Source organism: Sceloporus undulatus, chromosome 2 (assembly GCF_019175285.1).
Source record: "Sceloporus undulatus isolate JIND9_A2432 ecotype Alabama chromosome 2, SceUnd_v1.1, whole genome shotgun sequence".
NCBI classification, from domain to species: domain Eukaryota; kingdom Metazoa; phylum Chordata; class Lepidosauria; order Squamata; family Phrynosomatidae; genus Sceloporus; species Sceloporus undulatus.
Window position 1 is genome coordinate 277,660,098 of NC_056523.1, and position 27,240 is coordinate 277,687,337.

Here is a 27,240-nt window from a genome sequence, read left to right on the forward strand (position 1 = left end):
ATTACTTTGCTAGATATGCTCATAGGCTATTCTGGCTGGCTCTGCCATGGAGACTCAAAGTTATACAATCTTTTTCACCTTAACTCATTATTCTGGCTACATGTATTATAGCACTAGGCTGTGTCACAGACTTGACTTAAAAACAAACCTCATGGGTACTCTAGAATGCAGTAGGTACCAGAGTTTATAATGTCAAAGTGTTGCCATTAAACAAAGGACAGTGAAGAAGTCTGGTTCAAACTGCATGTTTGTGTTCCTGCTCTGAAATCCTGTGTGTCATCTAGCCACATGCTATGTATAAAGGGCATATGGCTCTTAAAAGCCCCACCTACACAACAGTGAGTGCCAAGCTTATGCAAAGCTACTATGTAAAAGGGTCATTGTTGCTTGTAAACTCTTTTCCATACACAGATTCTGACTACTGAAAGAAAAGGGCTCTGTTCACAGCTTGAAAAGGACAGATTTTCTTGTTTAGTAGAAATCCAAGACCTGATTAAATGTTACAGACCCCATGTGGTCACTGCTGCAAAAGTCTGTGTAATGCGGTAGTGTAAGCTTTCAAATCTCTTATTACGATATACATTAGCCCACCATAACACAGCATCTCCACATCTGTTCCAGCAGCTACTAGGGATTTGCAGTGCCAGCTATATCAAAGGGATTCATCAGATGTGGCACCATTTATGGAACAATGCTTGGTAAAGAAGGAAATACAGTCAGCCATCCTTATCCATGGATTTTTTTATCCATGGATTTAAGCATCCAAGGCTTTAAAGTACTTTAAAATTTATAACAATTCCATAAAGTAATATTTGATTTTTCTATTTTATATAAGGGTTACCATTTTTCTATGCCATTGTATTGAATGGGACTTGAATATCCATGGATTTTGGTATCCACTGGGAGGGCAGGTCCTGGAATCAAACTCTGTCAGATAATAAGGGTCAGTTGTATGTATGCAAGGAAGACAGGAAATAATCCTCAAAGAAAGGGCTACAACATGCTCCCTGAATTCTGTTGTAAAGTCTTTAGCTCCCTTGCTTGAAAAGTTCTTAATTATTTTGATATCTTAATGTAATATATCAGGAGTAGGCAGAGTGCAGGCCAACTCTCCCTTCAGTGTCAGAAGAAAACACTGTAGGGGGATGAGGGTTGGTCACTCCTGGTGGCCTCCTAAAGTAGAAATTAGGGGGTCTGCCACACCAAAAGACTGCCACAACCCATGCAGAACTCAAAACCAGAAGTGGCTGCCTGGTCCAGTTTCTCTCTGTTTGAAAAAATGTTTGGGGGCTTTTGGGGGGGGTACAGTACAGTCTGCAGCAGGTGCTAGCAATGAAATGTTGGCCCCTAGACCTGTCAAAGTTGCCTACCCCAGTGTGTATGAAGCCAGGAGTAAAACAGATAAGGTATGATTTAAAACACCAATACCTCCCAAGGCGTACAGATGCCCAGGATCCATTAAGAAACGGGTAATTTGGCCTATTTATTTAAGGCAAGCATAAGCATGTTAAAAATAGCAGTGTGCCAAAACCCTGAGCATCACATTGTGTATATAAAACATAGCAAGATATGCAGGACATCAAAGAAAAAGAAAGATGAGTGATATCTGTATTTGCATCTTTCCCTCCCATCCTTTGGCAAGATACTCCGCTCCTTTCCAGAATTCACTCCCTTTGGACTGCTCATTAGCTTACTGCATCATCCACACATTCACACTTCATCACAAACACCAACACATTCACATTTCTGGAATATTTATTAGTATAATATTCAGCCACAAAACACACAGACTGCACACCTCTCCTTATCTGTCAAGGCAGATGGAGTGGTTCTCCAAGGAGCATCAATGTCTTTTCAATTATAATAAAAAAATTTGATACTATTATTATGTAAAATAGCATCTAAAATTACATAGACAACATTTTAGCATTACAATACTTTCTAGAAGTATTTTACATTCAGGGGGAGGTATCTGAAGACTGTTAGTTTTAACCTTTAACTGTATCAATGTAAAAATGTCAGTACTGTGCATACTTGGATGTCAACTTGCTGTATACTTACTCTACTGATAATTTCTTCTCAAAGACATGAATACATCCTTGCTTACTCATCTTTGAGAAAGACTGAGGTTTGTTTATAAATTTATTAACTCAATTAATGTCATATTATCACCCAGAAATGAAGCTTCCTTGCATGAAGGATACATTTCATTATAGTTATTTTATTTTAATTAAGTTTATTAAGAAGCACAAATTGTGTCATTTTTTCACATAATTTATACTCTTCTTAAACTTTTCTGCATAGTAATCAGAATCTATACTGTCATTTAAATCAGACAGAGTTACATAAACATTTCCATTCTCTACAGTAACACTATGAGTTCTTTGCTTTACTCCTTTTGATCGCCATTTTGGAGATAAAGATGGCTCTCTTGGGTTTATTGCTTGATACAGTCCTTCACCAGTGGCCAGAGTTATTTTGTACTTGTGCCAGGGACAAATAATGCATGGCTCTCCATTGATATCCTATACATACACATGGGGAGGGGAAGGAGGAGGAGAAGAAAAAGAAGGAAAAAATTAGTACCTTATAAACCAGTGGGGGGAATTTCCATAGGTCCCATAATTCTATCCACTGGTACACAAACATTACTAGATTTCTGTTTTAAACTCATAAATGAAAATTTATAAGACTCTACAGGCCAATTTCTTTTCTGTTTTGAAGAGCCTCATGAAGGTTTTGATGAAAAGAGACTTCAGGACTGGCTCCACCTTAACTCTGTCTCCATTTTCTATTCCTAGGTAGTAAAGAAAAACAAGCTCTGAAAAGGTGAGAATACAACAGAATTTCCTTTTCAGATCCCAACTGCAGAAATACATCAGAACTACTGCAGTCAAAACTCTAATTTCACCTGTTAAAATTGGTCTCACCAACTGAAATTGGCATGGCTACATTTTGGCATTGAGCCCAGTATGGTTCTCCCATCAGGAACATTCCATAATCTGAGTTTTGCTTATAATATATTCAAGCTGGGAGAAGGTGAGAGAGGACACTTTTATTTATTTGATCCTCATAATCTCTGAAAAATTGCTCTGAGGACTTGGAGATCTTTGACAAGCGGGGCGGTTGCTAAGAGAGGGGGAAAGGCAAACATTGTTTTCCTTCTCCTCCACCAGTGGGATCATCTGCTGAAGCTAACGTTTTTGATGAATGAAATGACAACTTCTGTTAACAAAAAAAAAACACTTAGGATCCATGACTCTCGTGATTAATTTATCAATTGACCGAAACCTGTATTATACAAAAGAACAAACATCAACAAAACTATACACTGCTCCCTCGGGTTACGAAATTAATTCGTTCCGCGGCCGCTTTCGTAACCCGAAAAGCCTTCGTAAGCCGAATTGCCATAGGCGCTAATGGGGAAAAGCCGCGTTTCGTGCGAAAAAGCGCCGAAAAGCACCAAAATTTTTTTTCGTAACCCGAAATAAATTCGTAACCCGGAACAATTATTTCCAATGGGATTTTTTCGTATCCCGGAAATTTCGTAACCTGGGTATTTCGTATCCCGAGGTACCACTGTATTTTAAAAAGGCAATGAGTAGGAGATCTTTAGATCTGTTACTGCTATGGAAGAATAGCTAAAGCAATGGAACATTTGGCTAATCTACATCTAGTTCAACCTAGATCACCTTTCTTCTCACATCTCATAGTTGTTGTTGTTGTTGTTAGCTGTCCTTGAGTCAGTTCTGACTCATGGCGACTCTGCCCTGCCCAGATCCTGCAAGCCCTTGCCCACAACCCCCCTCATTGACTCTATCCATCTGGTTTGTGGTCTTCCTCTCTTTCTTCTACCCTCTACCTTTCCTAGCATTGTTGCTTTTTCTAGTGATCCATGCCTTTTCATTATATGGCTAAAGTATGATAGTCTCAACTTGATCATCTTTGCTTCCAAGGAGAACCCTTGTCTGATTTGTTCAAGAACCCATTTGTTTGTCTTCTTGGCTGTCCATGGTATCCTAAGTACTTTTCTCCAGCACCACATGTCAAATGAACTGATTTTCTTTCTGTCTGCTTCCTTCAGCTCTCACATACGTACATGGTAACTGGGAATACAATGGTCTGAACGATTCTGACTTTAGTGCTCAGTTACATGTCTTTGCTCTTCAATATCTTTTCCAGTTCTTTCTTAACTGCCTTTCCCATTCCTATTCTTCTTATTTCTTGACTGCAGTCTCCATTCTGGTCAATGTTTGATCCTAGATATGGGAACTCTTTAACTATTTCAATTTCCTTGTTGCCTAGATTGAATTTGTGTATTTCTGCTGTGGTCATTGTTTTTGTTTTCTTTATGGTCAGCATCAGACCTGACTTTGCTCTTTCATCTTTGACCTTCCTTACTAACTATTCCAATTCCTGAATGTTTTCTGCTAATATTATGGTGTCATCCACGTATCTTAGTTTGTTAATGTTGCTTCCTCCTATCTTCACTCCTCCTCTTTCTGGTTCTAATTCTGCTTTTCTTATTATGTTTTCAGCATACAAGTAAGGTGATAGAATGCAGTCTTGCCTGACCCCTTTGCCTATTGGGAACCACTCTGTTTCCCCAAATTCTGTTCTGATGGTGGCCTCTTGTCCTTGATACAGATTCCTCATCAGGACTATCAGATGTAGTGACATGCCCATGTCTTTGAGTGCATTCCATAGCTTTTTGTGATCTATACAATCAAATGCTTTGCTGTAGTTTATAAAACACATGATGATTCTTTTTTAGAATTCTTTGGTGTGCTCCATTAGCCGTCACATGGTTGCAATGTGGTCCCTAGTGCCCCTTCCTTTCTGAATCCTGCTTACACTTCTCGAATTTCTCACTCCATGTATGTTTGGAGTCTGTGCTGCAGAATTTTGAGCATTATTTTGCTTGCATCTGAGATTAGTGCTGCTGTCCTATAGTTGCTGCAGTCTTTTGTGTCTCTTTTCTTGTGGATTGGTTTGTATATCGAGCATTTCCAGTCTGTTGGCCACCACTTTGTTTTCCATCTTTGTTGGCATATTTCAGTCAGCACTAAAGTTGCATCTGTCTGTAGGTACTGTAGCACTTCACTTGGGATATCACCTGTTCCCAGTGATTTATTTTTTCCCATTTCCTTTATTGCAGATTCCACTTCACTTCTTAGAATTCTTCACTTCTTAGGAGCCCTGGTGGCAGAGTGGTTAAATGCCTGTACTGCAGCCATTCACTCAAAACCACAAGGTTGCGAGTTCAAGACCAGCAAAAGGGCCCAAGATCGACTCAGGCTTGCATCCTTCCGAGGTCACTAAAATGAGTACCCAGACTGTTGGGGGCAAATTAGCTTACTTGCTAATTAGCTTACTTGCTGTTCACCGCTATGATCTTTGGAATAGCGGTATATAAATAAAACAAATTAATTTGGGATTCATCTTCATATGGCTCCTCATTCCAAGTATCATTCATTCCCTCATCTCATTTGTATAATTCTTCTGTGTATTGCCTTCAGTGTCTTTTTATTTCTTCTTGTTCCTGTTTAATGTTCTTTTTTTCTCCATAGAGCAGGGGTAGGCAACCTTTTTGAGCCGGGGGCCGGGTTGCTGTCCCTCAGGCAACTGGGGGGCCGAAGCCAAAAAATAAATAATTAAATAAATTATTTAAAAATTAAATATATAAATAAACCAGGACAAATGTAGGACAAAATTTTCAAATGGAAGACACCTCGCCGGGCCGCATCCGGCCCGCGGGCCGCAGGTTGCCTACCCCTGCCATAGAGCATCCCTGCCTTCAGTTTGAACTTGGCTTTAATTTCTCAGATCTTTTGATAGAAGTCTCTTGTTCTTCTCTTTTGGTTGTTTTCTTCTATTTCTCTGCACTGATCATTGTAGTATTTCTCCTTATCCCTACATGTCAGACGTTGGACAGTTGTGTTGATACTTCTGGCTTTGTTCCTATCTTCCTTTGCTTTTGCTTTTCTTCTCTCTTTTATTGCATGAAGTGTTTCATCTGCCATCCATTGTTTCTTATCTTTCTTTTTGGCCATGGTTAGTGTTTTTTGTTGTTGGGGTTTTTGTTTGTTTGTTTTTTGCATTCTTCCTTAATTATGTCTTTGACTTCTGTCCACAGTTCTTCAGGTTCCCAGTCAATTATACTCAATAGTTCTCATTGTATGGAAGCAGTATTTGTCTTCCCATCCTCCTAGCTACCATTTCCTTTTGTGAATTTGTCTATACAGTCCACACTGGGGAGCCTCAACAATCAAAATGAGTTGCAGCTCAATCTGTGTAACAGTTCAGGCCCTATAAAATATTTTAGCAAACCTGTAAACATTCAAACAATACCATAAGAACCAACCATGTCAGAATTTGACAAGTTCTTTAATGAGGTGACAGGGTGGAAAGTTGTTGCAAAACAGGTTGAAGGTGCCCTCTAAACCTGTCTTTGCAGCTCCCCATTACCAAAACAAAATTTACAGTTGATGAATCTACCACCATTGCCTATCTTTTTCATCTTGGTCCCAATTATTTGCCCACCATCCCCTCCTCTTGCCCTCCTGCTAATCACCATCTTTCTTCTGATGCTTGTTGGATTGCTTCTTAAAGGATGCTATAGGTGGGTTACATACCGCCATTTGGGACGTCCTCAGGACGTCCCAGTTTAAAAAAGGGGCGTTTCTTCTAGACGCCCCTACTCCTGTTACGGACTCTGTCCGTAACAAATGGCGGCGGCTGTTCCACACGGCCACCGCCATCTTGATGTAACGGACGCTCTGCGTCCACACACTGCGCCCGGAAATGACGCCACGAGTGCGCAACTAGCGCCTTGCGGCGTCTCTTCCGGGGAGCAAGAAGGAGCGTGATTTTCACGCTCCTTCTTGGCAGCGTCCGGGAACCACGCCGTTTGGCTGCTGCGGTTCCCGGACGCTGCAACCGGCGGCGGTGCGAGGGGGCCCCTTCTGGGCCGTCTGTAATGCGCCATAGGAGCCAACCTCAAATGGTCTGCTCTCTAAGTACTGGAGACCAGAAGGTCTTCTATGAGATGCTCTGGTAATTGTTATCAGAGGACTCAGTGACCCTTTGAGCACAGTTCTCAGTGCTGCTGCTGCTCTAAACAATATGATCAGAAAGCACCCTTCAAAAACATGAAAAATGAAGGGGACATTGGTAGTGGTGGTGGTAGTGATCAGGTGGTAGATGGCATTTGATAGAAAATTAAAGTGGCACTGTGTTTGGGGGAAGTCTCTCCTAACCTCCAGTATGCTATGCATGTCTATCTGATAAGGTGTGTGGCAGAAGCTGGGAGAGCAAGAGGAAGGAGCTTGAGCTTTGCTTCTTGTATGTACTGTACATTCACTTCTATGTTTATCTAACACCAAACTATTACAAGAAGTGCAAAGAGAAAGCATGTTGCATTATCATGTATTATGTCAGCCTTTGTCCACTTCTTTACATTTCTGCTGCCTTAAGAAAGAACAAACTAGTTTATCGATAAAGCACTATGTATTTTATTCTCTTTTGTTTTTGGACTCAAATGTAAGTAAAGGATACCTGATTCTGATTAGGACATTAGTATGCAAGGTAGTTGAGGTAGGAGGGTTTTAAATCATAACTCCCTGCTGTTGTCCACCCCCTCCCTTTTCCTCAATTTTAGTCCATGTTAATTGTAGTTAAAGATGGGGGTTAATCTGGAACAGACGCACAAGAAATGGTTAACACCCCAATCCATTAGGGCTCTGATTCATAACAAGGTGCCCATGCTTCTCCTCTTCAGTAATAAGAAAAAGGAAGATATAACTGCTAGCTAGAAATTTAAAGTTTAACATGTAGCTTCATGTTAAAGTGTAGAATGCACTAAATAGCCATGCAGTTTATCTGTGTCATTTTATTTTTACATTTTATTTTTACATTTTACAGATAGTACTGTGGGTTTATCTGAAAGTTTTGGATATCACGCTGGCTAATTGAGTGAGGCTATACTTACATACCTCTATTTCTCCAAGATGTAAAGGACCTCCTGCATCTATTAAATGAAGAGAAGATGGAATTAGATTAGTCATAATGGCACCTCCTGTACCGGAAGCAAAATTATTCTCAATACTGGTTATTTGGGAATGCAAGTGGGAGGGTACTACTGTCTTCACTCCTCCTTACAAGCTTTCACTAGGAAACTGGTTGGCCACTATGGGAACAGAATGCTGACCCAGACAAGGTCTTTGCTCCAATCCAGCAGAGCTGTTCTTATACTTTTATTCAGTCTTGCTAAACTTAGCACTGTTTCACAAAAATCAAGATAGATCTTCTGCAAAAATCCTTACGGTAACAGCGGCAGTCCATAGCATAAAACCTCCCATCATGATAGAAAACAACAACTTCTCTGTCATGGACAGTAGCCACAATTTTTCGTTGTTTTTTTAGATCATCTTCTGCACAGATAGAAACTGGACTGCTGACTTTCTCTGTAGATGTTTTGACTGAGCTGTCTTCATTCATATTCTGCAAATAAGGAGAAGATGCACTACATTAAAAATTAATATGGCATGCAAAAATAGCATTGCAATCACAAGAAAAGCATTCCTACATTGCAGTGACTATTTATAGCTGGCCTGGCGAACAGATGGTGCACCAGCCATGCAGGGTGGTCCCTGAGATATTCAATGTATCTTTTGTTTTAGATGCCTAATTGGGTCTGCAAAACTTGGGTGGTAGTGGTTCTTTTTATTTCTATCTCACACAATTTAGGTAGGAGGAAGTAGGGTCCAAAATGGGGAAAGGCAAATTGATAAACCTGTGAAAAGCATTATAGAAAGTTATGTGTGTGGTACATGCCTTTGAAGTATGACTATCTTAAAGGCATTTATTTATACATAGAATCACTGATAGAGTTGGAAGTGACTACAAGGGTCAATCTAGTCCAACCCCCTGCCATGCAAGAATACAAAATCAAAATGTTCCTAATTTTGTGTCATCTGTAAATTTAATAAGCATGTCTTCTATTCTATCATCCAAGTCATTGCTACATATATTTGGGTTGCTTTCCATATTTGTTTATTTAAAACAAATCCAAAATGCAACTTCTGGGGTAAACATCCTGGATCCTGTGAAAAGGTAAGCATACTGACTTTTCTCACCAGTTAAGGTAAAGAGGAAGTATTGGGAATCTTTTTCAGTACTTCCTTCCCCATACAGTATAGAAGAAATGTGCCAGCTCTGTAAGCAAAAGATATGTAAAATAATATAAAGGAAAACCTGACAGCCGCCTCTCTGGAATCGGTGCAGTCCTTATTTATTCCATATCATCCAGTGTGTGGAAAACCCTACTAATTCCCAGTTCTTATCAATGTCTGTTCTTTCTTTATGTGTACAAGCCAATGACATAGATCTACTGCTTTCATTAGAGCTGTCTGGCAGCTGAGTGCCATTCAGGAATTATGGCTATTGCAAACTGAACATATCCATACACAAACAGCCAGTCCTTAACCTAGACCTCTGCTTATGTATTAGTGATAAATACATAGAGCTGATACTATGTGGGTTTACAGTTCATTTAAAGAGAGGGGACACTTCAAGCTACCTTATATCAAGTCATATCTTTGGCCAATGTTGGATGTACTGATTTTCAGTAGTAGATCACTGAAGTTTCAGAAAAGGTCTTTCCAAGCTAGTGATAACTTTTAAAGCCCTGAACAACTAGGGACCTCAATACTTTGACACAGCATGTTCCCTATGTGCAGCTGCCCAAGAACTGAGGTCTTCAGGAGGGGCCCTCTTCTGTATCCAGGCAGTGGAAGTAATATCAAATAGAAGGTCATGGAAGAGGGCCTTCTTGGCTGACACCCAATTGAGGAATGTCTTCCTCTTGGAAGTCCAACTGGTGCCAATATTGGTTTCTTTCCAGTGCTAATCCAAAACTTGGCTTTTTACTAAAGCCTTTGCGAACTAATTATTATAAAGTATACATGTATGTGGTTTTAAACTGTTGTAGTTTTTAAAGTGGTTTTAATTATTGCTTTTAAAGCAGTTTTTAACTATTGCTGTGTTTAATATGTTTTTATCTTGTTTTTGGTGCAGTACAGACTGCCCAAAAAGGGTGGCCTGCTGGCACCTATTTTTCTGCCACAGGGAAGCCTCAGTCACCAAATGGTGTGGCTTCCCACTGGCGGAAAAAGAACCCACAAAAAGTGTGTTCTTTTTCTGCCATGGCAACGGTGTAACAAGTGTGCCACTGGCACACTCGTTACGTAAGTGCCACGTGCCCCAGCGCCATGCAGACACTGCACAGCACTTAAGTAACAATGGCGGTGCCCATGAAAACAGAGTGCCGGCATTGTTATGTCCTCGTCACATGTGAGAGTTGCGGGGCATGTGGGCACACCGCCCACCAGGCAACCCTTGCATGTAACGAGGATGCTTTAAAGGCCCATCTGTACTGGGCCTAAGTTATGTATGCTAAGCTTTAATCTTTTAAATTGGTTATATTGTATGCCTCTATGATAAAGGGCAAGATAAATATATTTAAACAAATAAATACGCCTGCTATGAGACTGCAAGGACTGAACCATAGCACACCTGGAAGAAGAGTTCAGGATTGGCTAAAGACAGCAATACCAAGTACCAATAGCAAGTACAGTTCTACAGTCCGCCCTTGGCTTAGGCGGGGGATCCGTTCTGGACCCCCCGCGTAAGCCAAATACCGCGCATGCTCAAGCCCCATTCAAGTAAATTTGGCTCGTGCATGCAGTGCATGGGCACCACAGACACGCACCCCATTCATTCAAATGGGACGCGCCACCCCGTACACCCCACATGCTCTTGCGCAGCTTTCAGCATATGCTGAAAGCTGAGTATAGCGCACCTGCATATAACACAGGTGCACTGTATACCACTTATTGGTGCACTTATGCACTCCCTAAGCGGTTTACAAAGTGTATGCTAATTACCCCCAACAAGCTGGGTACTCATTTTATTGACCTCGGAAGGATGCCAGACTGAGTTGACCCTCAGGCCCTGGATGGTACTGAACTCACAACCTTATGGTTTGTGAGTGAGTGGCTGCAGTACTGGCATTTAACCACTGTACCACTTCTGCCTGAGGCAAAAAACAAGATGGTACTCCTTTCTCATTCCATGCAGCAAACCAGTTGCATTGGCAGCTCAGTCTGCATGCAGTAGGAAAATATCTTCTACTCTATTAAAAGGCACCAGGGCTCACTTGGGAGGGGGGAGGATGATGGTTGTGGACCTGGCCTTTTGAAATCTCTCTGTACCAACACTTTGCTACTGCTTTCTAGCATCTTTTTCTCAAATACCTGACTCTGCTTAAAGGTAGGAGTGGCCCTGGAGAAAGGTATCCCCGATACCCCATTGAAGAAACCCAGGAAATTTGACCAGAGCATAAATGCTCTTTACACCTGCAAAACACTATATATAAATCAACTGGATCTGGCTTGTCCAACCTTTTCTATGAAATAAAGGTACCACCCATACCATAAAAGCAAGCACAGAACAAACAGGAACTGATAATTCAGTACAAGAGACTTCACTGGCTGTAGGAGAGCATTTAGTTTAGAAGTAAAAGGTTTGCTATGAACAAACTTAATGTCATACTCTATGCTTGGCACAAGAACAGTTCCTCTAATGCATCCCTTGGAATGCTCACTCTGCACAGTACACATTACAGGAAGACGTGTTGGGCACCATCCAAGGTACAATCACTATCCAAACTTCCAGGATGAAAGTCCAATTGACACTCTGGGTCCAGTAAGACGTGCCTTAGTATTCTCAACAACACCCATGGGTTGTTGTTTCTTCTTCTTCTTCTTCTTCTTCTTCTTCTTCTTCTTCTTCTTCTAATTTTTAGTTACATTTATATCACACCTTCAATGAACTGAAGGCACTATACATGGCTTTCTTCACCTCTGATTTATTCTACAATAATCCTGTTAGATATGATCAGGTAAGAATAACCATACATCCTCCTTTTCCTGGACATGTCTTGTTTTCAGAACCAAAATTTCTGTCCAGGCTGCTTTACCTCCTGCCTGCCAATGTCATATTGCTATATCACTAGGAGAAGGGAGGAAGGTGGGGGATAAAGAGAGAGATGAGGGGGACAAGGAAGACAGACTCAGAGGAGCCAAGTGACCCAGCTAATGGAGTCTTCAGCCAAGGAGAGGGTGGCTTGGCAGTGCGGCCGGGTGAAGCAGCTGTCAAAAGAGGCAGGGAAGGGGGAATGGGAAGGAAAAATTGTTATGCAAGTACTGTACAATGAAGGTTAGGAGTATTATCAAATCACAGCTTATGTAGTAGGGGTATTTAAACTGAGAATCATCATAGCAATTTATGGTTTGACATAGTCAGTTGGTAAATGTCTCTTCTTTTTTGTTTTTCAAAGTATAGTAACACTACATAAGGCAAAATTTACTGACAACGTAAGAAACAGATTTGCGCTGTTAAGTATAATTGACCAACAACTTGAGGAACTATGGGCAGAAGCCAAGGACATAATTAAAGAAGAATGCAGAAACACATTATTGACAGCCAAAAAGAAAAAGAAGAAACAATGGGTAACAGATTAAATGCTTCAAGCAGCAAAAGAAAGAAGACAGGCAAAACAGAGAGGAGATATGAACAAAACCAGAACCATGAATGCTACTGTATGACAACTAGAGCACAAGGAAAAAGAGAATTATTATCATGAACAATGCAAAAAAAATAAAAATAATAGAAAACAACAACAAAAAAGGCAGAACAAGCGACCTCTTCCGCAATACCCGGGAACTCAAAGAGGAGTTCAAACCAAGGATCAAGATGCAATATGACAAGAAAAAGAACACACTACAAGATCAAGAAGAAATAAAAAGACACTGGATGCAATACACAGAAGAGATATGTAAAAGAGATGAAAAAATGAACCACACTTGGAGCAAAGAACCATACAAAGACGAAGCCCAAATTCTAAGACGTGAAGTGGACTCTGCAATAAGAGAAACTGGGAAGAATAAACCACCAGTAATAGATGATATTACAACTGAATTGCTAGAATTCACACAGACAGAATCAACCCAAGTGCTAACTAAAATATGCCAACAAATATGGGGAAAAAATGGTGGCCAGCAGTCTGGAAACAATTTTTATATCCCTACCCACAAAAGCGGAGATGCAACTATAGGGCCATAGCATTGAATTCCCATGCAAGCAAAATCATGCTCAAAATTCAGCAGCACAGACTCTAACCATACATGGAGAGAGAATTCCCAGAGGTCCAAGCAGGGTTTGGGAAAGGAAGAAGTAACAGAGACCATATTGGAAAACATTCAAAGGTTAATGGAGCACATCAAGGAATTCCAGAAGAAAATCAACATGTGCTTTATAGACTATCCTTTACTCTCAAGTAAGTATGCATAAAATTGTAGTACACATAGTTAACAAGATGAAATAATGGATATAATCAGAAGCAATGTCTTAAATTTTGGCTATGCAAAGTGTTGTGAATAACACATATTTTCATTCTTCTATAGAGTATTACAGAGTCCCAAACTTCTTTTAGTGAAAACACAGAGGGATCATATTTCAAAGCTATTTATATATTTATTTACTTTATAATAATGGTAGCAGAATAATGGTAGCCATACCTCCTAAGAAGATCAGAATGTAACCTTTCAGGATGGCACAGCAAACTTCAGCAGATCTTGGAATATACTAGATAATTAGTAGTTTATAAACTGAAACCACCAACTGAAATTCCTAATCATCACATCCATGGCACATATATCGATACACAATGTTCTTTACTGGGTATGTTTAAAGCCTGCCCATACACAGTACCGTCAATAGTCACATGGCAAGGATTGACACAGTCGAAAATACATCCTGCCTCAGTAGATAAGAAGTTGGGGCATTTAACTGTACTAAATTGATAACGAGGTTAAGTTCCAGAGAGTTCTGCAATCACTTTCCCCTTCATCTCTGTTTTCTAAAAAAAACAGAGTTCTCTGCATCACAGCAATGAAAATATTAATTATGACTCCACTTTAACAACACATAGCCAATAGTGATTTTCCAATTATGTATGAGTCAAAGAAGAACCAAGGTCTAACTCCTACATGAGCCAAACTACTTCCTGTCATTGCTGTTAAGGTTGTTAGTTCTTTGGGAAAGAGCCAGATATCTTAGCAAAAGAACATGGTATTCTTCAGTCCATTAACTTGTCACTAAAAATGTGCTGGATAAATAACAATATGTACACATAATTTCACTTAACAGCTATGGAGAGCCAAGATCAACGGTGCAGTTGAGTTAGAACTCCCTTATGACTGAAGCATTGGGACTTTTTAATGAGGAGGGATCATCATCATCAGTCCCTAAACCTTTCCTATTTCATCTGAGAATAGGACAGATTGTTATATTTCTGTGAGCCATCCCAGTTGTAATGCAATATATTGGGATGATTTATTCTTGGATGGGTAAGTAAGACCCATCAGCTCTACAAAAGATGTGTTCCTAACTTGGAAAAATCACAGTTGACTCATTGACATGAATCTACATGGCTGTCTGCATTTTTGTCCTCTCCTTGTGAGTTTAACTCAAAATGTACCACTACACCTGAGATCTACTACTGTTCCTTTCCAAATTGGGGCTACCGTCATATAAACAACAAAGTTCACTTCAACTTGCTTCCAGCAATACGTACGACCTTCCACTAATTCAAAAGAAAGCGATTTGCGAACAGGGAGCTGTAACAGGGAGTAGCTAATGGCCACTTCAGTGTGGACCACGTCCACAATTTCAGCTGCCAAAGCTAGCAGTGGAAAGTTTGCCAATATACATCAAACCTAATAAGTTGTGTTTTCCAGCCTCCATTCTTCCTGTGAGTCACCCATTCTTTTGCCAAGCAGGCTATTAGATGGGGACAAGCTGAGAGGGTTTCTGATGTACAAGGAAAGAGCGAGTGGATGTAAACATACTGGCACAACATCCCTAGCGGCACCATGATCAGAATTAGATAGCTAAGAAAAGGAGGGGTGAGAGAAGCCACCTTGCACCGCTTGGCTTCTTCTCAGCTTGGTTGGAGGTACCATTTCAACAGTGATGCAATATGCCCATCCCATGCCATACCCCTAGAGCTTATTCATGGCTGGAATGCTTTAAAACAGTCCAGAAGAGGAAGCTTAGCACAATACAGATCTGATTCACTGCAAAATTATTAGAATTTAAAACAAAAAAAAAAACTTTCTCGTATGTACAATATCTAGAATGAACATTTTACAAGGATTCTCCTTGAACATTTTAAAGCCAAAGCCTATCAGGAAACTTGTGGAAGAAGTGGGAAGGAAACATCTACTGAAACCATATTGCATTGTTAGGCTCAGGATACATCCACAATTCAGAAATAGAACAGTTTGACACCACTTTAACTGGCATGGTTCCCTCTCCTTGAAAATCCAATTGGTGTCCACAGTGGTTTCATTGTGGTGCCAAGTGAAAACATGGTTGTTTATCAAAGTCTTTGGGCCTAAGTTACTTCAAATGTTTATGCACATAGTTTTAAACCGTTTCAACCTTTTAAACTGTTTTTACATGTTAATCATATTTAATATATCCAGTCTATTTAAATTACAGTATTTTGATTGCTTTAACATTTTGATACTGATTTTAATTGTACTCCAACCTGAGATGCTATGACACAGGGCAGGATCTAAATATTGTTTTTAAAATATAGTTTAAGGTGATCCTAAGGTGACCCGACCCTATCATGGGGTTTTCTCAGCAGGATTTGTTCAGAGGAGGTTTGCCATTGCCTTTCACTGAGGCTGAGAGAGTATGACTTATTGCCCATGGTTACCCAGTGGGTGTCATGGCCAAGCGGGGATTCGAACCCTGTTCTCCAGGGTCCCAGTCAAACACTGAAACCACTACACCACACAGATTCTCCACTCACACACTGTATTTCTATGCTGCAAAAATGATGCAGTTTGACACCACTTTAAGTGCTGCAGCTCCATCCTATGAAACCTTGGGATTTGTAGTCCAACAAGGTCTTCATCCTTTCCTGCCAAAGCATGCTTAGGTGCCTCACAAAACTAATTGTAAGCCTGAGGGCAGGGAACCGTCTAATTAAAAATAATAATAATAATTGTAACCCGCTCTGAGAACCTTTAGGGCTGAAAGATGGGGTATAAATACCATAAATAAATAAATTATAAATGCCAGGACTGTGTAGGATGGAGCCCTGGCAGGGAAAGTGGTGCCAAACTGCATTATTTCTACACTGTAGGTTCACACACAAACACACACCCTGAAGAAATCTTACAAAGGACCTCTTGAAGGGCACACAACAGCCATACAAAAACTAATTTTAACAAGGGGTTTTCCTGGCCATATTTGTTGACACTGGCTTCCTCTGAGGCTGAGAGAGTGTGACTTGACCAAGGTGGCTTTCCTGTCTGAGCAGGGGATTCAAATCCAGGTCGCCCCAACCATAGCCCCAATGCTCAAAGCTGCAGCAGATCCAAATGCAAGTGAGGTTTGCCCAAATGCATCATTGCCTGTTTGCACTCCCAGCTCCAGCCATGGAGCAATTCACAGCAGCAGATACCAAGCTAGGAAGCAGGAGCAGCAATTCACCCACCAGCCGCCAGGGGCCGCCCGGACGCCGCAGACCTTCTAGCAGCGGACTAGATTAGGTCTGTGAGTCGATCCCCTGGCGGCTGGTGGGTGAATTGCTGCTCCTGCTTCCTAGCTTGGTAGCTAGTCGGAGAGGGGGAAACCAGCGTAATGCGCGTGCGTACTGCGTCATCTTTCCAGAGGCCACAACTGTGCGGCAGCCCTCACGCTCACGCGAAGACTACAACTCCCGAGAGGCTCTGCGCGACCATCTCCATTTCCCACCCACCCTTTCTTTCCCTTTTCTCATTGGCTCATCTTTTCAGAGTCCACAACAACTGCCCTGCATCCCTCACGGGAAGACTACAACTCCCTAGACGCTTTGCGCGGGCATCCGTTTTCCCCCCCTTTTTTTACTTTATCTCACATAAACGGTATTTGGAATCCAAAGTAACTTGTCAAGGGAAAATAACAACAACAACAACAACAACAACAACAACAACAACAACAACAACAATAATAATAATAATAATAATAATAATAAAGCTGCACTTCCTCACCCTTTTCTCCTGTCAGACTTGGCTCTCACCAGCGAGGCCCAATGGATTCCCACCTCCCTCCCTTTTCTCTCACGTCACACCGTTAAATTGCAAAAGCAGAGACGCCATTGGGCCTTTCAGCCTCCTCACGCGATTGGGCCTGGCCCCCATTGACTCAGGGTTTTGTTCAGCGCAGTGGTGCTGGGTTCGAATCCTGGCTCGGCCATGAAAAAAAACCACTGGGTGAGGACACCTTGGGGCAAGTAGTCACGCTCTCTCAGCCTCAGAAGATGGCCATGGCAACACACACACACACACACCCTCTGAAGAAACTTGCCAATAAAGCCCTGTGATATTTTGTTTATTTATTTATTTATTTAGGTATTTATATTCCGCCCTTCAGCCCTAATGGCTCTCAGGGCGGCTTACAATATTATTTTTAATCAGACAGTTCCCTGCCCTCAGGTTTATAATCTAAAAGACACGAAACAAAAGGAGAAGGGAATGGTGGAGGGAAAGGAGATGAGGTCCAGTGATTCTTCTCTCCCTCTGAGGCCTGGACCAAGGCAGATGGATTGGAGGGAAGGCTCTTCCTTCTTCCAGGCTGGAAGATATAATAACAGTACTGGAGAGAGATCTTGTAGCACCTTTCAGACTCACTGAAAGAAATTGGCAGCATGAGCTCTCCTAGGCTTCAGTCTACTTCCTCAGATGCATTTGGTGGAATGGAAATCAGGCAGAGAGATATATATTGGTGTGTGAGGATGTTAATTCAAATTACAAAATTCAAAAATCCTTTGTGGTTGGAGATGAAGTGGCAGGTCCAGTTTTAATGATGGTCGTTAGTGCACAAAGGCACTGGAAATGGAGATGAACTGGCTTGCAGATACTAAAGCTCATGCTGCCAATTTCTTTCTTTCAGTCTTTATGAGTTTATCACACGGGAGGGAATTGGCCAAATCCACAAAAGCAGGATCGTTTTCAAACGCATTGAGCATTAATCTGAAATTAATCAGCACAGAAAGTGGACAAATCCCACAAAAGTGAGGTCATTTTCAGACACATCCGGGGCATTGAGCCTTAATGCAACATTAACCTGCACAGAAATCGGACACTTTTTACTTTTGGGATTTTCTGATTTTGCCCACTTTCTGTGTGGGTAAATGTCAGATTAATGCTCAATGTCCCCGATGTGTCTGAAAACGATCCCACTTTTGCAGGATATTCCTGGAATTTAAATCCAGTTCCTGCACGGGATTGGGGCACTTAGTCTCCTGTGTGATAAACTCTTTAGTCTCAAAGGTGCTTCAAGATCTCTCCAAATTGCAGATCCAATGTGGCAATGGGACTAGCCTGTGGTGGTGAATAGATGAATGTAGGGGTCATGAGGATGTGGTCAGATAGTGTTGAAGTGTGTATAATGAGTCAGAAAACTATTGTCTTTGTTCAACCCATTGCTGATGGACTGTAGTTTGTGGATGAACTCCAATTCTGCTGTTTCTCTTTCCAGTTTAGCTTTGTAGTTCTTTTGTTCAAGGACTGCGATTCTGAGGTCTGAGTAAGCTGTGAAGAATAAGCGTGCCCAAACTATTTCCATTTCCCCTCTCTATGTATGGTTGTGAAAGAGGGAGGATGAAGAAAGCGGATCAGAAGATAATTGACCTATTTGAAATGCGGTGCTGGATGAGAGTTCTGTGGATGCCCTTGGTTGCCAAAAAGACATATACAGTAAATGGGTCTAATAATGAGCAGATCAATCTGCCTAGAAGCAAAGACTGACTAAACTGAGGCTGTCAAGCTTTGGACATGGCATGAGAAGCTATAAAAAAGGAGGAAGAGGGGAGGCAGAAATGGAATCATAGAATCAGAGTTGGAAAGAACCACAAGGGCCATCCAGTCAACCCCCTGTCATACAGGAACTCACAATCAAAACGTTCCCAACAGATGGCAATTCAGCCTCTGTTTAAAAACATCCAAAGAAGGAGACTCCACTAAAATCCGGGGGAGTGTGTTCCACTGTCAAACAGCTCTTATTGTCAGGAAGATCTTCCTAATGTTGAGGTGGAATCTCTTTTCCTGTAGTTTGCATCCATTGCTTTGGATCCTATTCTCTGGAGCAGCAGAAAACAAGCTATCTCTATTCTCAATATGACATCCCATCAAATAGTTAAACAGGGCTATCATGTCACCTCTTAACCTTCTCTTCTCCGGGCTGAATATATCCCAGCTCCCTAAGACACTTCTCATAGGGTATGTTGGCAGCACTTTTAAGATTAAGGCCCAAAACGCATAGCAGAAATAATCTAGTTTTGAGACTGCTTCAACTACCCTGGCTCAATGATAGGGAATCCTGAGAATTGTAGTTTATTGTGGCCCTAGAGCTCTCTGACCAAGGCAGCTCAATGTCTTACAAAACTCCAGTTCCCAGAATTCCCTAACATTGAGTCAGGGCAGTTAAAGCGGCTTCAGACTGGATTATTTCTGCAGTGTGTTTTGGACCTAACGTTTTTATTTTAGCATGAGCTTTCGTGGATCCAAACCCACTTCTTCAGATGCAGTACAGAGTGATAACATGAGGAGCAATGACTCTTTAGAAAAGACAATAATGCTTGGAAAGTAAGTGGACAGTATGGAAAGAGGAAGACCACATTCCAGGTGGATAGACTCAATAAAGGAAGCCACCACCCTGAGTTTGCTAAAGCTGTTGATGACTGGGTGACTTGAAGTTCTCTCATTCATAAGGTCTCATAAGTTGAAGTCAACTTGACAGTAATTAACAAGTGCAATGTTAGGAAATACTTTAAAATTCCAGAAATTCTAAGTAGTTGTGTTTGTTAGGAAAACAAAATATAAATACCAAAATCTAAGCAGCTTTTGAACAACTCTTCACCAGGGGTGGATGCTGGAAAAGGAAGGAGCAAATAGGTAAAGCTAGATATAGGGGCTAAACAGACCGGCTTGAAGCAGCGGTGTGAGGGCATGGTGTTTGGATGACGCATGTCCCACGCTGCCCCCATGCTGGCATCACACCACCCACCTGACTGCATGGCGGGCGGCATAACGGCGCTCCTTTGGCACAGTGTTTATATGCCGCATGCTGAAAGGAGCACTGAAAAGTGCCACTGTGGCAGCAAGGGTGCCAGCTCTAAAAGGATGGATCAGGACCATGGCATGCAGTTGCTGTGGCCCTGATCCAGCACTGATATGCAGATCAGACCTGATAAATGAAAAGTATTTCTATTAGTGATAAGTTTCACCAGATATCAGACAGATTTTAAAATGCAAACTGCTGATGCAAAGAAACATGTGTTTTCTGTTTTTGTTTTTGTTTTTGCTACTTTATGTAACCACTGCCTCTACTAGAAAATTGCTGTTTTGTGAACAGGTTTAATTTTTAAACTGTATTGTATTTAATCCTGCTTCAAGGGGGGGGGTCAAGATTGTAAGCCTGAGGGCAGGGAACCATCTAATTAAAAATAATAATTGTAAGCCGCTCTGATAGCCTTTAGGGCTGAAGGACAGGGTATACATACCATAAATAAACAAACAAACAAACAATTGAAAGTATGTATTATTCCAACATATTCTAGTCATGTAAGCTGCCTTGATTGCTGCAGGAGAAAGGTGGAGTAAAAGAATAAAGTTTATTATTTATTTATTATTAAATTAGAAAACCTGCTTTATTCTGTACAGCACTAACAGGAATGTGCAGGTCTTTTGCACGGCAAAGTAAAAGATAAATGTAGTAAACTTTGTACTACCAAAACTGGAGATTAATTTTAATTTGCGGTGTGGTTACAGAAACAGATTTGACCCCACTTGCAAAATCAATTGTCAGCATTTTGAAGAATATGCCCTCCAGTAACTGGCTATAGCTTTTTCTTAAATAAATCAATGTATTCTGTTCTGTACAATAATTTTTATCAGAGAGTGGAATATTATGGGGAATATATGAACCTATGTGGTGTAATTCCTGAGATTGCTGATGAAGATGACACACGCAGGATTCAGTGAACTGTTCTCCATCACCTTCTTCATGTAGTATCACTGTAAGTGTGCTTTCTTTTAATAAAATCACTGAAAATACTGATGGTGAGACAATAGTGCTGACCAGTAGATGACAGTAGGTAGGGAAATTCTGGTTCCCAAATTGGAATTTGGAACATATCAGAGATTATTGTTATTTAGCTAGACCAGTGGTTCCCAACCTGTGCTCCGAGGAGCCCTTAGGTCTCCATGTACACTTCCCAGGTGCTCCGCGGCTGCTCCAGGAAAATGGAAGAAGTAAAAACTGATGAAATTAAATAATAAGAATATATTCTTATATATACTCCTAAACACCATTAACTTGTAATACGTAGGGTAGGCCTCTTAGGGACTCCACCAGAAATAAGCGCTCCACAAGTCAAAAAGGTTGGGAACCCCCAATCTAGACTTTCTTTTTTGGCCTACTACAGTTCTGATCAATCCTACCCACTATAGCCAATGGTGAAGGGATATGAAAGTTGGAATCAAACAACATCCTTTGGCCTTCTATATGTTTCAGATTACAGCTCTCATAGTCTCTTAGCATTGACTTTGCCAATGGGAATGGTAAGTGCAAACATCTGTTTCCACTCTGTATTAGGCAGCAATGTAAGCAATATAAACGTACCATTATCAGTCCACTTGTGCTAGACAATCACTTTCCTGTGAATAAGCTCCATGGGCTTATATCTGAGAAAACATGTTTAAAATTGCACTGTTAATTTCCTGAAGGTTGCAGAGAAGAACTTTCCTCATCTACCAAGCTGCAGAATTAATGCAATTTTACACCACTTTAACTGTCATGACTCCTTCCAATGGGATTCTGGGATCTGTAGTTTGTTGCGGCTCCTGAACACTCTGACAGAGAAGGCTAAACATCTCACAAAACTACAAATCCCATCATTGTATAGCATTGAGCCATGGCAGGTAAAACAATGTCAAACTGCATTAATTCTTCAGTATAGATGCAGCCTCAATCAGAACTTGGAAAAGTACACAATTCAGTACCCCCCCCGCCCCAGCCAGCAAAGGCAGGGGAATTTGAGTGGGTTGTATTCCAAAAGAGTAACTTTTCCCAGCTCTGGCATTGTTAGGTACAGTGGAACCTCGCCATACGCGGGGGATCCGTTCCGGATCCCACCGCGTATGGCGATTTCCGCCTATGCTCGAGCCCCATTGTAAACAATGGGGCTCGTGCGCGGCGGTGGTGCGGCGGCGCGCGTGCGCACGCGCGGGGCACAACGGGCACACACGCCCATTCAATTGAATGGGACGCGCCGCCCCACGCACGCGCCGCAGCTTGAGCACATATGCTCAAGGCCGCGTATGGCGGGTGCACGTATGGCGAGGTTCCACTGTACAAATATATGAATATAGTGGGATGTCCCTTTGTTCCTTTGTATGGATGTTGAAGCTGGCACACACACAACTCAGAATCCTGGGTGTCCATTTTCTGGGGACCAGAACAAAAAACTGGAAGACATGTATTCACAGTAGAAGAATGAAAGAATGAATGATAGCAACTGAAGAAGGCAAATTGACAATAAGGCCAGAACATTTGGACTTTTTAAGGAGTAAGTTTTTGGACCATCACGTACCACATAGAAATTTGTTTCCTTTCTTTCTTCTACTGTTCATTTTTTGACCTTATGGTAACATTAAAGGTCTCACTGTAAATTTCATACTTGGAATCTGTGCTTCAATATTACTCACATTGTAAGATACTTTCCCAAAAAAACTTAGTACATTCTTGACAGCATTTCTGGGAAACAGTAGGGGATATGTAGCATTTTACTTTGCTACATTGTTCCACCTTTCACTATGTTCTCTGGCATACTTGCTGGAGTTTCTGTGGCAGTAAAAAAAAACCCAGCAATCTGGGCAGCAAATAAATAGTGGTTGAACATGAAGGAGTGGAACTGCAGGAAAAGAATGACAGACTGTAGAAAATTGGGAGGGAATGGGGACAGAAAGCAGATGAGCTATGAGAAAGGGAAGATTTGTTGCAAAAAGTGCTGTCAGAGATACTCAGGCTTCCATCTCAATAAGAAAACACTCCCACTAGAATCACTACAAAATATCATTTGAATACTTAATCTAGATATAACATTTAAAGGCATTGGACTGAATCCTTTTGGTCCCAACTAGATTAGGTTGACTGAATCAGTAGTATTTACATAAATGTTGATTTACCATTCTGCAATTCAGCCAAAGCATCTATTCTACCTAGAACTAGCAATTGGATTTAAGCTATTGGATACGGTACTATAGTACCTTTCCAGTTACTCTGTGGCAGATGTCTCTAACCTTAGTTAGACACAAGCTGGGTGCAAGCCCAAGATATTCATTTATCTACAGTACCTGTGGCCAACTCCCACATAGTGCTTCCCTCTGGGTCTTCAAATTCTTCAAATTGTTTAGAGGGAAATACAAGGTGCATCTACACAGCAGAAACGATGCAGTTTGATGCCACCTTAATTGCCATAGCTCCATGGCTACACAACCTTGGGATTTGTAGTTTTGTGAGGCACCAGCATTCCTTGGCAGAGAAGGCTAAAGACCTTGTAAAACTAAAAATCCCAATACTACAAAGGATGGAGCTACAGCACTTAAACTGATGTCAAACTGCATTATTTCTACAGTGTAGATGTACCCAGAGAATATTGCATTGCCTTATAAGAATCAGCAGAATAGGCAACAGGAAAGGCTGAATGGTCACTAGGCTGGATAGAGAGAAAGACCAGCAAATAAACAAACAAATGAATATAAAAAGGGGGGGGGGGCAAGAAGAAAGATCAGAAGGAAAAAGAATGAGCATTTATTTTCCCTAAAGATGAGACTGCAGCAGACTTATGATATTCATGTCTCAGAAGGGCCTATAGGCAGATCTAGTACTGCTTCCTTTTGCAGGGCTCCCCACTCTTCAGAGTCACCTATAACTTTGAGAAGGGCAAGGTATGGCTCTCTGGCAAGGGATGGGGGTGAATGAGCAGAGTGAAAGGCTAAATAAGCATTGGGATGGACAGAAAAAACAGCCAAAAAGACAAAGATTGGCAAGGGCAGCACAAAAGAAAAAGCAATGAGAGGCTCTAACCCTTGTGAAGCTGAGTACTGTTACTAGTTAATATAATAACAAAAACAAATACAAAAAAACCAAGAAGCATTTTTTAAAAATTTTAAACAATACAAACTTCTTGCATTTCTAAATGTATATTCTTGGATTCCCACCCAAGTTGAAGATGAAACCTTACAATTTGTGATTCATTTTGTCTTCCTCAAGATGGGGGCGTACTTATAAAGAAGTGCCATCTGGTAGAAATCATATTTGAAGTGACTCTGTGTAGGAAATTTATCCGTTGGAATAAAAAATACAAGTGAGTTGATGATGCAGTATTACTCTGTAGCTGACATTTCTTCCTTCTGCGACAACTGTTTGAAATGAACCAATTGAGAAAAACATTACCGTAAATCACAAGTCGAATCCCAACAAGATACAACTTTCAGACTACTGTTCAAGTTCAGCTGAACAGGGCTTTTAAACAGACTTAGTATTAACTGGTGTGTATATGTGTGTCCAACTCATTTGAAATGTGGTGCTGGAGAAAAGCGCTTAGGATACCATGGACAGCCAAGAAGACAAACAGATGGATCTTAGAACAGATCAAGCCAGAGATCTTCTTAGAAGCCAAGACGACTAAACTGAGGCTGGCATACTTTGGCCATATAATGAAAAGACATTGATCAATGGAAAAGACAACGATGCTAGGAAAGGGAGAAAGGAGAAGAAGGAGAGGAAGACCACATGCCAGATGGATGGACTCAATCAGGGGAATGAGTATGGGCTTGGAGGAAATGAGTTGAAAGTGGAGGATGGGGGTTCTTAAAGGTGTCTTGTCCACAGCGTTGCCATGCGTTGAGATTGACTCAAGGGCAGATAACAACAAATATGTGTGTGCAAGCTAGTGTGGTGTAGTGGCCTGAGGCCTGGTGGCACAGTGGTTAAATGCCTGTACTGCAGCCACTCATTCACAAACCACAAGGTTGTGAGTTCAATACCAGACAGGGGCTTAGGGTCAACTCAGCCTGGCATTCTTCCGAGGGCACTAAAATGAGTACCCAGCTTGTTGGGTGCAATTGGCTTACACAATGTAAACTGCTTAGGGAGTGCTTAAGTGCACTGGTAAGTGGTATAGAAATGTACTTGCTATTGGTATGAGCGCTGAGCTAGGACTCTGGAGATCAGGCTTCAGTTTCCTGCTCAGTCATGGAAACCCATTGTGTGACCTCAGTTGAGTCGCATTCTCTCAGCCCCAGAAAACCCTATGATAGGTTCACCTTAGGATCACCATAAGTCAGAAATGACTTGATGGCACACAACAACAACATGTGTGTATATGTATGTGCATGCTGAGTAACGCAAAATAACTTGCAATTCCCCAATCTTGATCCCCCCCCCACACACACACACCACACTGTTTTCACTAACCTGTCATTGGTTCTAAGTGGCATTGCTCTATTCAAGAAGTTTTGTACTATACACTACAAGCAATGGGAAGGTCAGACTACTTGGGATATCTTCCTCAAGAACCCCACAAAATCTGGAACCTGTCTGTTCTAAGGACATATATAAAGTTACATCAAGTTAATTGATGATTAAGGAACAGAAGAATGATGTGAACAACTGATAATTTCTGTTGTTTGTTTACTGTATCAGTACAATCCTGTTTGTTAACTGTATCAACTGTATGTGTTTGTTAACTATATCAATTATTATTTGGACTCTCATCTGGGTTTATGGAATGATGTTGGAGCATGACAAGGACATCATTTTACATAAGTAACTTTTACTACACGTAGGTTGAACCAATATAAAAGAAAATGGATATACTTGTGAAGGCTTTATTAGTACCAATTGTTGACAATGCATGACAGTTCAGATCTATTTGAACTTTATATATTCTCCTTTTTCTTTCCTTTCAAGATCTACCATGAAAGCAACATCATTGTATATTATTTATTTATTTATTCAATTTATTTCTCCCCAAAGGGACCCAAGACGGCTCACAATAACATGGTATTATGTAGCTAGTGTTATTATTACCATTTTTGTTCTACTTTTCATTTATTTTTATTTTTAAAAAAAAACAGTGCTTTTAAAAGGCCTGGTTGGACCACCCACCAGAAATGAAAGGTTGGCTTCCCTTTAAAAAAAAACATGAAGGAAATAAAACAAAGCTGTAAAAAAGGGCAATGGCTAAGAGGTGTTAGCTGTGGTTGTTTGACTGCTTGCTGCAGCTATCCTTTTCTTCAGAAGACTATGCTCCTCCAAAACGGGGCTGAGCAATTCTGGCAGGCCTGGATTCGGTTTTCCTTCCCAGGGATACACCTCTTCTGCAGTACACCACTCCACCAAAAAGCATAGTGACTGCAAATCCATTTCCAATTTCAAAAATAATTTTAACTATAATTATAATTAAAATCAGATGGAACAAGATGCAACAAGTTGTTATAAAGCTGAATCATGCTTTCAGTAGGCTTCCAGCAGTACGATTATCCTATTTGATTGCTTGGGTGTTTTCTTTCTGGCATGGCGAGCTTCAAAAATGAGTATATATCTTGCAACTCACATATTGCCCATCTCATCTCTAACAAGGATCAGATGTGTAGTTTTACTGTGCTGTTAGATCTATCATAGTTACCTGAATCTCAGGTGATTTGCAGCATCTTTTACTAACTTAGGCTGATGTTTCAACTATGGAGTTTATCAGATGCGAGGTTTTGAACCCTCAATTCCGCTAAGGAAGTGAAATAAACGTTGCGCAATGACCCTATAACGCGATGTTCTACCACATTGTTTGATTTTCCGTCATTCCTCCGTAACGTTATGTTAGCGCTACAATTGCGCAAAAGTTGCGATTTGCGTGATGCGAAACCATGCATAGCGGAACTTTTTACTACACCAGTACCTTCATTTTGTCTTGAACATTTCACATCAACATATTTGCGCATGCTCCTTGGAGGTTTTGGTGGCATCCTGACCTTTGTGCTTCCGGGGGGGGAGAGG

At 41.0% G+C, this 27,240-nt stretch overlaps 1 protein-coding gene across 5 annotated transcripts; it reads right to left on the reverse strand.

Moving 5' to 3' along the window:
• Positions 1–1,737: 1,737 nt before the first annotated feature.
• Positions 1,738–17,255, reverse strand: RFESD (Rieske Fe-S domain containing). Of its 5 annotated transcripts, none has more exons than XM_042453694.1 (5): positions 13,641–15,693; positions 11,666–12,212; positions 8,325–8,502; positions 7,995–8,029; positions 1,738–2,525 (listed from the first exon to the last, which is right to left on the reverse strand). In XM_042453694.1, exons 3-5 carry the CDS (start codon positions 8,497–8,499, stop codon positions 2,259–2,261), a joined length of 477 nt encoding a protein of 158 aa, XP_042309628.1. In that variant the 5' UTR covers positions 8,500–8,502; positions 11,666–12,212; positions 13,641–15,693; the 3' UTR covers positions 1,738–2,258. The 5 variants fall into 5 exon arrangements, with proteins under 5 accessions (XP_042309628.1, XP_042309629.1, XP_042309626.1 ...); XM_042453695.1 differs by lacking the exon at positions 11,666–12,212 and adding an exon at positions 9,138–9,216 and having other exon boundaries at positions 13,641–15,692; XM_042453692.1 differs by having other exon boundaries at positions 11,614–12,212; positions 13,641–15,692.
• Positions 17,256–27,240: the final 9,985 nt, after the last annotated feature.